The sequence below is a fragment of the Hipposideros armiger genome, unplaced genomic scaffold (assembly GCF_001890085.2).
Source record: "Hipposideros armiger isolate ML-2016 unplaced genomic scaffold, ASM189008v1 scaffold_13, whole genome shotgun sequence".
Taxonomy (NCBI): Eukaryota; Metazoa; Chordata; class Mammalia; order Chiroptera; family Hipposideridae; genus Hipposideros; species Hipposideros armiger.
This window is the reverse complement of record NW_017731363.1, coordinates 4,022,237-4,033,296: the sequence shown is the minus strand read 5'-3', so window position 1 is coordinate 4,033,296 and position 11,060 is coordinate 4,022,237. Positions and strand designations below refer to the sequence as shown.

The 11,060-nt window shown below is 50.6% G+C and overlaps 1 protein-coding gene across 8 annotated transcripts in view; it reads left to right on the top strand.

Annotated features, from left to right (window-relative positions):
• The window catches only part of PHKA2 (phosphorylase kinase regulatory subunit alpha 2), a 73,879-nt gene that overhangs the window by 59,440 nt on the left and 3,379 nt on the right, over positions 1–11,060 (top strand). For 6 of the 8 annotated variants that reach the window (XM_019666770.1, XM_019666764.1, XM_019666756.1 and 3 more), the window contains 9 exons: positions 225–303; positions 408–537; positions 1,117–1,218; positions 3,380–3,498; positions 4,281–4,310; positions 5,745–5,798; positions 7,666–7,836; positions 9,932–9,985; positions 10,671–10,871. In XM_019666770.1, coding sequence (XP_019522315.1) covers positions 225–303; positions 408–537; positions 1,117–1,218; positions 3,380–3,498; positions 4,281–4,310; positions 5,745–5,798; positions 7,666–7,836; positions 9,932–9,985; positions 10,671–10,871 — 940 coding nt within the window. The remainder of the gene's footprint in view (positions 1–224; positions 304–407; positions 538–1,116; positions 1,219–3,379; positions 3,499–4,280; positions 4,311–5,744; positions 5,799–7,665; positions 7,837–9,931; positions 9,986–10,670; positions 10,872–11,060) is intronic. The other 2 variants (XM_019666780.1, XM_019666789.1) reach the window with 2 other exon arrangements.

Genomic DNA, 11,060 nt, shown 5'->3' with positions numbered 1-11,060 from the left:
GGCTGCTCAGCTCGGGCCAGGACTCGAACTGCTGTTGCTCAGAGCTCAAACTCTTGAGCGAGCTCTTAACCAACTGAGCCACTCAGCCAGCCCAGAAAGAGGGTCTTTTTAAAGTCACTGTCACTCAGGAGCTTCCAGCAAGAAAATAAGCATCTTCCACGGAGGGCGAGGAGGCGCCGCTCAGGCATCTTTCATGGTATTTGTGTCCTGATGCTCCTTCCTAGGCCCCTTCCCCCCGAGGAGCTTACAAAACTCATCTACGAAGCCAGTGGGCAGGATATCAGCATCGCGGTCCTCACGCAGGTCAGCTGGCCGGGGAGGGCAGGGCCGCGGCCTTCTCCGGGCTGCAGGGGCCTCTGCCACCACCCTGCCTCTGAAACGCTTGTCTCCACGTGTATCTGCATCAGGAGATTGTGGTTTACCTGGCGATGTACGTTCGGGCACAGCCCAGCCTCTTCATGGAGATGCTCAGGCTCCGGATCGGACTCATCATTCAGGTGATGGCCACAGAGCTGGCACGGAGCCTGAACTGTTCAGGTACGAAGTGTAGGCAGACCCTCCAGAGGCTCCCTCAGCACCCCCCACCCCCCTACCCGCCCCGGGGAGCCCCACCTAAGTACTCTGGAACCCGGGCTTCTGAGCCTTTGAGCGTGCTTCTGCTTTCCCAGGTTCTCTCATTTAGATGTAAGTTCGCCAGGCCATCCAGCACAGGGTGCTGGATTTCATGTCAGGGAGAATGAGGCACTGGAATCTTCTGCCCTGCTCCTTACTGTAGCTCCTTGCAGGAGCTGTCATCCCCCATTTAATCACACCTCCACTGGGAGACATCCTACCAACTGACATGTGTAAATCAACTGCAAGGCACGTTCCAACATTGGGATCATTACAGTGTGAAAAACACGCATCTGAGAGCTAATAAAATACACAATTTCAACAGTAGCATTTAGAATCACCAAGGATCAATCAGTACATTTCAGCCCTGAAGCAGTGGTGAGGTAATCCTAAACAGGGAGACCTGCCGCAGTGCCCTTTGTCATCACCCCAAGGCCCACCCGGCTCTACCTTCACTTGCCACCAGCCCTGTGTCTGGGACACTTACAGGATATTTGTTTCTAGGAGAGGAAGCTTCTGAAAGTTTGATGAACCTCAGCCCTTTTGATATGAAAAATCTTCTGCACCATATTCTGAGTGGAAAAGAGTTTGGCATTGAAAGAAGCAGTAAGTAAATGCTCATTTTACCTCTGCAGGGAGGGGACGAGAGGGCCTGATGGACGTGTCCCGGGCGTCACCTGGAACTGCTTCATTTATATACAAATCGACATCAGTAATTGCGATTTGGGACATAATGTATGAGAGTAAGGTTCCTACTTGACCAAGACGGACAGGGTCCTAGGTGCAAGGCTCCAACTCTTCGGGCTTTGTGACCCCTCCTTGGCTTACTGAGAGAACTGTGACAACACGTGGGCATGGTGTGCACACAGCCTGCTGCCTTCCTCCTTCTGCCAGGTCCAGGTACCATCACTTGTGCGCCAGTGTTAGGAGGGGTGGGGTGACTAGGGTGTCAGGATGGAAGGGCTGCCTTTTCCAATCACCTGAGTGCCCCGCCTTTGGTTTGGGCAGAAGTGTCCTCAACCAGACCCCAGCCCCCTTCATGGGGCAGGCAAAGAGCCCTCTGCAACCTCACAGCACCTCTTGCTGAGTCAGTTTGCTCCGTCCCTGTCTGGCCTGCTCAGTTTTTATCTGTACCGGAACCCTGCTTGCAGTGCTTGGAAATATAATCACCCAACTCCTGGTGGAATTCTGTTCTCAAATGCTCCCTAATTATAATTGAAGCAATTATCATTTCTCTTCATAATAAAGCAAAATGAATGATTTGCAGACACATTTGTAGATTTATTTCATGAAGCCAAAGAAATGCAGTGTGGACTGTCATTCTTTTTATTTAATAAGAAGGACATTGAGTACTTCATTTTTTTCCCCAGAGTGCATGCCAGCCAGCTAACAAAGACACCTCGTGCAGTCAGATGGGTTTGGGTGACTTTTCTCCATTCCCGAAGGAGGAATGCTCAAGATCTTTTTCCAAAAGTAATTTTCAGTTCTTTCAAATGCACAGTCCTTGAAATGTAAATACAGACGATAAATATTTAATGTGTTCTGCTCATCAAAATGACATACATGCTTTAACACAAATAATTACTAAAAATTTGTTATTAGATATAAAGCTATAGATGCCTACAAAGCTAGGAACAGAATGTTGTCACTTGAAAGCCATAAATATGTCTGATTGCAAGCAAGGCCAGGAGAGGTCCTGTCTTTGGACAGATAACATCATTTGTTCATTGTCCTTTGTAATTGTCCAATTTTTATAAAGTAGGAAACTCAGATAGTCTTAGAATTTTTATTACATCTTGACGTGTCTGAGATAAATATCTCCAGCTAGGGCTCACCCCACACAGGCCCCACTGTAGACTCCCAGACCCCTTTGGCTTCTGTTTTTCACTTTCCCGGTGTTCCTCCTCCCTCTCCAGCTAGCCACTGCGTTTCCTTTGTGGGTGCCTCCCTCTCTGCTGTCCTTTAAATGTTAGTGTCCCCTGACTTCCTTATTTATTTCTATTCCTCCACTCCTGTGTCTTCAGTGGTGGGTTGGGTGGGAAGGTGGGCTGTGTAGGGGAGGTTGCCTGAGACGTGACCTTTGAGGTGGGCCTGCAGAAGAAAAGGGTGTGCCAGGCAGTGGGGACAGAGCTAGGCCTGGAAGGATTCTGAGTGGGCAGTGACGTGATCACACTTGCCTTTTAGGCGCTCATGGTGACCCCAGCATGGAGAACCAGGGGAGTATGGGGCAGGGCGGCAGACAGGTGGGAGTCCCGAGGCCGCGGCAGCAGGTTGGAAGTGAGGTGAGGTGACGGAGGCCTCCTTGCCCCTCTGTGATGGCAGCAGTGCACTGACCCGCAGCTCTGCACCTGCAGCCCTTGGTCGGCTTGTTCTCCCAGGACCTCCCTCTCTGGCCCTCAGGCCCCTTAATTGGGTGGTCTTTTTTCTACAAGGAAGGTGTGTGTTTAGAGAAGTAAAAAAATATATATTTTTTAAAATATCCAATTCATGAAAGGGTTCATGGCCACTCAGTGTTTTCTGCACGCTGCTTAAGCTACGTTCACACTCATCTGTTCACTCGAACGCATATTGAGCCCGGGCTGTGTATGTAGCAGGTATGGTTCCAGGTGCCGGAAACAGCACTGGTCAGGGCAGATGAGGCCTCCTCTAAAGAGTTTATCATCGAGTGGGGGAGAGAAACGTGGATAAAAATACGCACATCGCACATATTCCTTACTCAGGGTGGATGCTATATAGTTTCTAAGAACCACGTGTGTTTCCCCTCCAGTGCGGCCTATCCATTCCTCTACATCCAGCCCTGCCATCTCCATCCATGAGGTGGGACATACTGGAGTCACCAAAACCGAGAGGAGTGGCATTAACAGGCTGAGGAGTGAGATGAAACAGGTGAGAAGAGGTCTCGGCAGCAGCCGCAGCAGTACCGGGAGAGAAGTGGTTTTCCTACCTGGGCTCACCCCAGAAAGTGATAGAAACCCAGGGCATGCAGGGTGCAGCCTGTTCTTTGTAGAGGATGTAACATCCCTTCCGTCCTGGAATCTGAACATACCCTGTACCCAGATATCCCAGAGCCGCTCACGTGCACCCACATATGCTCATCCTTAACTTCAACATGTTATATGAACATTCCAGAAAACGCCCTTCCCCATGTTTGCCTCTGTTGCCAGGCCTCTCTTTCAAGTGGGCCACAGCCATTTAAAAAGTTAGAGTTGTGCAAAAAAGTAACTGAATCAAATGTGTCCTTCAAATCAAATAGCCAGAGGAATCCAGAAATAGAATGGAATGCTTATGATACCTGTATTTTCACCAGCCACAGATATCTCTTTTCTTTGTTCACCTTTATTTAATTCACATAAATTCCTTCTGAACTGACCGCACAGGACTGCAAGTCAACAGGTTTTCAGTCCTAATGTGCTAGTATTGTGCTAGGACTTACTTGACCGTGATCTACAGTAGGAAATAGAGTTTCCTTGTAACCATGACCTGCAGTGAGAAATGCACTCAGATTTTCTTTTCCATTTCAAAGGCTGACCCACTAGATGTGATTAATGAGTCACACCCTGCAGTTGGGCCAATGCTTCCCTGGGTTGTCCAGAGGGTGATAGAAGTAGCAGAGCATCCTTGATTCAAAACTGGTTTTTGTTTATTTCCTGATGTATTTTTACTTGCAGATGACTAGACGATTTAGTGCTGATGAACAGGTGAAACATCTTTGTCTTGTTTCATCCTTCACTGTCTGTATGTGCCTCATGTTCTTTCTGGCTTGAATGTGGAAAGCGAGGCTGTGAATACGGAGAGTCTGAGCACGTGGAGAACCATTCTGCCCATCAAACAGGCTTGGGTGGAGGTAACTCTGCAGCTGGGCTAGGCAGAGTGCTGGGTTTGAAAGCAGGAGAAATGGCCTTGTCCCATGCCTTTAAACAAAATCCATTTATCAGACTCAGGTTTCGCAGGATACTTTGTGACAGGGATGGACCTGGGCTCTGCCTTGCGGGAGTTTCTGTTCAAAAAAAGGGAAACAAATAGGGAAAAGTAAAATGTGGTGATTGATTATATTGGTAGAAAGAATACTGCTATTCCTGTCCCCAGATTGCCTGTGGGGGGCTGGATGGGGGGGGCAATTTAACCCTGGGAGGAAAAAATATGTAAGGCCACCATTCTTTGATATCACCCTATGCTATGCTTCCTCCTCCTTGCATAAAATTAGAGTCATGTTCCTAATGACTGAATGTCTCGATGACTGAGAGGGCATAGAGGGATCGTATAATGCCATGCAGCCTCTATGTTGTCCCAGGGTGAAACACACCGTGCTCGTTCATTCGAATTTATGCCCTTTCCAAGTAAAGAACAGACTTTCCAAACATGTTCCTTTGCCAGCCACTCGGTGGCACCGTCCCTCTGGTTACCTACATCCTCATGGTGGCTGCGGGTGGGGGAATATGGGTGGTTCCCTCTGCCTCCATTTAATGTCGTCCTTTCAGATTATGGGGACAAAATGATCACCTTTCTTCTTTGATATGTTTAGATTCAGTTAGCCAGTACAAGTTTTGTATTTGGCTACTTCCATCAAGTAAACATATTTTCTCTGTCCAAAATTTAATAGATGCCATGGCATTTTCGATTTCTCTTCACCTTTGCAAGAACACCGTGCGTGGGTACACGTGTGTATGCTCAGGCACCATCCCTGTGCAAGTTACGGGTACAGTCTAGATTTTTAGATGAAGAAATACTTATCTGGCCAAAGGTCATCAGCCTGATCTTATTCGTTCATTTAACAAATATATTGAATGCCAGTAGGTGCCAGATGCTAACCGCTGGTGATGGGTATTTTATTGGTCTCTGTAGATTGTCACAACTCTTAACATAAAAGATGAGCATTTCATGAATGTGGCCTGGGAAAATAAATTGGGTCCTAACTTGATGAGGCCCCCTCCACACATGACTAGAACACGGTACCATTTCACAGTGAGGGAAAGAGCATTTCCCAAGTTCACTGCCCTGCCCTGCCGATCTCTGCCCGCATCCTCTGCACTTCCTTTCCGCGGGTGTTTTCCATGCTGTTCTATACTCCTCCTCTCTGCTCGTGTTCTTTGGTGTCACTGCACATGACTGAATGAACTCTTTTTGTCTTGTAGCTCTTTTCTGTGAGCCAGGCCATGTCCAGCAGAGCACATGTCTCCAAGTCTATGGTAAACCATGCGTCCCAACCGCTGTCCTTACCGCCACCTCCCTGTTGGTGGTGACGCCATCTCTTGTTGCCCTTCTGGTGCTTCCACCTCATCCTTAACACAGGCTCAAGTGTTTCCATTTGACTGTCATTATGAGGAGAGTGTAGAAAGAAAGCCGAGAAATTCTTGAGCTGAGCTTTGCTTGGCCCGGAGCTGCTGGATCCTCTGAGGCATTGTTTCTGTGCCTTTCTTTGGAGCCCTGGTGGTGAACCATTACCTGCACGTGCTGATTAGCACTCTACTCATTATGCCCTGCTTGGTGTGAGGCCTCAGACCAAGTGGAAGACTAGGAGGTGTTCAAACTGCAGAGGCGAGTCTGAATCTTCCTCCTGAAATGAGGAGAAAACCAGCTGAGTCATTGATGAGTGCAGCTGTAATTACTTTTATTTGTATCTAATTGTTGCCGTATTTAAATGGAAGTAATGAGCCCAATGGAATAACCCAGCCTAACAGCCTTTTCAAAATAAGATCTGATGAAGTCAGAATGAGTCCATAGAGAACACTCCTGCCTCCTGCCCTGCTAGTGTGCTTAACATTTGAATTTCATTTGCAAACCTTTAAATTTGATGGTGCACATTGAGAAATGAAACTGCCAGATAGCCCAGAACAAAGGTAATATGTAAGGATGAAGGTTATCTCTTTCCTACCTGGAGACCGTAGGCCCAGAGTCCATCCACCAGAAGAAGGTGGGCCTGGAGCCTCGCTGCAGGAAGGAGGGGGCATGGCCTCACCTTCTCTGCTGCTGAGAGGCGGCTCTCCCACATTCAGGCCTGGTCTCCAGTCCCCCACCGGGAGCCTCTCAGAGCTGCCTCCGCCTTTGTTGTGGTGGGGCCTGCCGAGCCAGAGCAGAACTGCTGGCCCTGCCCCAGCGCCTCCCTCAGGGAGGCAAATCCAGCCTCAGGCGAGAAGGCGGGCAGGAGATGACACCCTCTCACCTTTTCCTCAGCAAAGCATGTGTTCCTGGCTTGGAGGCAGCCATTGTCCCCCATCAGGATAAAGCCCTGTGCTGAAAACAGGCAGAGTAGAGAACAGACTGAAAAGGACAGGTGGATATACCATACTCTCTGAGGTCCTCGCTACTAACTGTGGATCGCCAGCCTTTGCTTTTTGTTTTTGGCTCCAGACCCTCCCCCACCCACCCTACCCCCACCCCGTGCTATGTGTTGGCTTCTCTGTGGCACCTGCACTATGGGAAGGTGACTACCACTTCTCTGTGGCACTGCGGAAGTAAAGTGGGCACTTTGACGTTTGCCTCCCGGGGCTGCGGTGCCTCTGGGGGACTCACCTGCTCCAAGAGCCCGGTGGCTCCCTCTAGGCCCTCGCACAGCAGTATCAGAAGGCCTTGGCAGTGACAGCTGACCCCGCTGAGCACTTACCACCAGCCAGGCGTGTTCATGGGGCTTCCTACATCTTCATTCAATGAGCGCTCCTGGCCAGCTCCCTGAAGCCCCTGACTATGCCCCCCACCCTGTGCAGATGAGGCCCAGAGCTACTGTCAGGGTGAGGGATTGCCACAGCCAGTGTTGAGCTGGGATTCGTAGCTAACCCCAAAGCCCACACCCTTACCTGCCCAACCTCCCGGTCAGGTCGGGGTCCTTGCTACCTCGCGGGGCTGGGCGGAGTACATAGAACAAGTTCAGTAACCAAACTGGTACGTGACAGAGTTAATCCAGCTTAAGAAATGGCCCAGGTCAAATCAAGGAACCATGTTCCCCTCTGGGCAAGTGGTGATCTGGTCTTTTGACTAGTTCACTCATGATGGCCGGAGCACCCCCACACACACACCGGCTCTGAGGTTGTTTAAGGCCATGCGCTGTCTGTCTTGCAGAGGTCCAGCACCCCGTCCTCGCCCACTGGCACGTCATCGTCAGACTCAGGCGGGCATCACATTGGCTGGGGGGAGCGGCAGGGCCAGTGGCTGCGCAGGAGAAGGCTGGACGGGGCCATCAATAGGGTGCCCGTGGGATTCTACCAGAAGGTGTGGAAGATCCTTCAGAAGGTGAGCTTGGCCGCTGTGCCACCTTCCGCAGGCCTTGGAGCTGGGGGACACGCGCTCCCAGGGAAATGAACCAGCTCCCCTTACTCCCTTTATGAGGTGCAGTGGCACCTGTAGGTATCTTCAAGTAGCATGTGGCTGGAGAACAAGCCAACACATAGCCCCCAGCCTTGGGCAGCTCAAACCTAGAGCAGGCTTTCCCTACCTTGGCACCACTGACGTATGGGGCTGGGGGATTCTTTTTTGTGGGGGACTGTCCTGTGCACTGAGGGATGTGTGGCAGCATCTCTGGCCTCCATCCGCTAGATGGCAGTAGCACACCCTGCCAGTTATGGCAACCAAAAATGTCTCCAAATATTGCCTAGTGTCCCCTGGGCTGCATAGGCCCCTGGATGAGAACCTCTGGCTGGAACCACAGCAGGTTAGAAGAGGTGGCAGGCCGGGTTGAGTGGGACCACCTTTGACATATTAGGAACGTAAAAAAGTCAGAAGATAGACAAGAACCAGAGAAGGTAGGGGAAACTTTGCACGAAAACATAGAAGATCCAGAACAGCCCCCAGCCCTTAGGCTCCTGCATCTTCAGGCACGTGCATGATCGAATCCTGAGGGCAAACAGAAATGGAGGGCTTCCAATCTGACTCCAGGTCCTAGGTGCCCTGGAGGCACAAGCCCCACATGCCCTGGACTACCTCTGCTTCCCCACCTGGAGGACAGGGATTCAAGACCCACTCACTTTAGCCAACTGCCCACTGCACCTGTGCCACCAGATAGGACTGCACTTCCCGGCTGCCTGGGGCTGTGAAAACCTTTGCAGAGGTCATCAGAAACATGTAAGGTGACAGCCAGAGAGTGTGCTGCATGCACCTGAGCAAGGGAGAGCCAGCCCCAATGCCTATTGCCAAGGCGGGGTCCACAGGGGAAGCCATGCCCCTTTGCTCCCTGCACCCACATTTTGTCCACCTCCTACATCAGCCCCAGAGCATCTGTGTCTCCCTGGGGCCCAGTGGAGTTCATCTTCCTCTTGCCTGGAGGGACAGTCTGCCTGAGTTAAAAGCTTCTATGCAAACCAGGAACCATGCATGGGCAGGACCAATTTTTTTTATATATAAGCTGTTTTTGTTAGCTCATTTCACAGCGGGAGAGGAGAGAAAAGTCATCCCAAACGAGCAAATAAGACAAGCCCCTTCCCAAAGCCACAACACCGCTCTGCTGCGGTATTTATGTGGCAGGGCCCTGGGCCCCTTAGGGAGCCTTTGAGAGCCTGCTGTGTGGGGACCAACGTCTTCCTGACCAAGCTGGGCATGGGGAGGTCAGAGCAGCGCTTGTCCTCATGCAGCTGGGCTCCCGGTCTCCACGCAGGAGCAGAGCCCTCAGAGCCCACCAAGGGCTTGTCAAGAGGCATGAGTCTTTGCTGCCACTTCATCCTGAGCCTCCCAGGGACAGGGGTGGGCAGCAGCTGCCGGCCAGGGCACCGGGATTTAGAAGGCAGCCAATTAGACTAGAACAAACTGTTCCTAGAAAATCTCCCCACTCTTCCTGGGGCATCACACGTTTCCATCCGGACTCCCACTGGCTCAATACCAAGACACTTTTATTATGAAAATGCAGCATTTTGTATTGAGTCGGCTCTTGATATTTATATACATGGGTGTGCATGTGCGTGTCTGTGCATGTGCTCAAGTTTTTTGTGATTGGTGCTTATTATAGAAATCTCAAAAATAGATGCCTGCAAAGGCACAGAAGTATCACTTCGCCAGCAAGAGCCATGAAAATCTCCCTTTATATGGTACCAAATGAGGCCTCTCAGCCAAGTGAAATGGTGAGCTTCCATAGAGGAAGACCCAGCAGCTCCCTGGGGCATTGTTCATGTGAGAGCTGAAACATGCCTGCTGGTTCCCTAGAATTGTTGCATCGATAACAGCCTGTGGGCAGTGAGAACAGCTCTCTAAAAATAAATGACAGTCTGGCATGTTCTAGCCCTCGCGCAGGTTTCCAAGGCAGAGCGACTTGAGTATGTGTGCGTATGCGCATGTGTGCATACTTGTCAATCACATGCTGGAATCTGACTGAAATGTGATGTGTGTATTCTGCCTCCAGTGCCATGGTCTTTCCATCGATGGTTATGTGCTCCCGTCCTCAGCGACACAAGAGGTACGATGGGAAAAACTCAGACGCTGGCCTACCACCATTTCCACCAAGTACTGTATTTCGTGGAATCTGACCACTCATGATTCTTTGAAGCTTCTTACATATAGACAGGCCATTTTTGTAGGTCCGATCTTTTTAGCCACTCAACCCTCAAATTTTGCAAAGTTTCTCTCCTGCATTTATTGGCATCACCTTTTCTCTTGCCCCTCAGAAACAGCATTTCTGACTGTCAAGGTCTTTAGAGTTGCCCCATAAAACCCTATTAAGAGAAAAGAGCAAAGCTGTGTGCCACACATGGACCCACGTGCAGCCTCCTCAGGCCTCTTTCTGCTGACCTCAGTCATCTTCCCTGGTTTCTTGTCCCCTATTTATTCTTTCAAAAATTGATTTTTTAGTTTTTACCATGCCACATTCCATAGTAATGAAGAAAGAGAAATAAGAAATGGTCCCTGCCCCGGGAAGTCACAGTCCAGTGGGGTAGGTAAATGAAGCAAGGCCGACTGCCTCCCAGAGCAGAGCCCTCAGCCTCCTGCTCCAGGAGATTCCTGCTGGCAGAATCAGGACGGTGGCCAGAAAGGAGGCAGCATTTAAGCTGAGCCCTAAGCCCAGTGGGTGCTGTGGTCAGCGTTGGTGACAGGATTGTGTCTGTCCTGACTCGCTCCTGACCCCCTGCCGGTCCCTTTGGAAGATGACCCCACAGGAGATCAAGTTTGCTGTCCACGTTGAGTCGGTGCTCAACCGCGTGCCCCAGCCTGAGTACCGGCAGCTGCTGGTGGAGGCCATCATGGTGCTGACGCTACTCTCAGACTCGGAGATGAACAGCATTGGCGGCATCATCCATGTGGACCAGATTGTGCGGATGGCCAACCAGCTGTTTTTGCAGGACCAGGTGGGTGTGCCCGGGCCTGCGCAGTCACCCCACAGCCCAGGTGGGGACAGAGGTAGGGAAGTCAGGTTGGCTGGCATTTACCGTATTTGCTGGCGTATAAGACGACTGGGCGTATAAGACGACCCCCTAACATTTCCACTCAAAATACAGAGTTTGTTATATACTCGCCGTATAAGACTACCCCCTCTT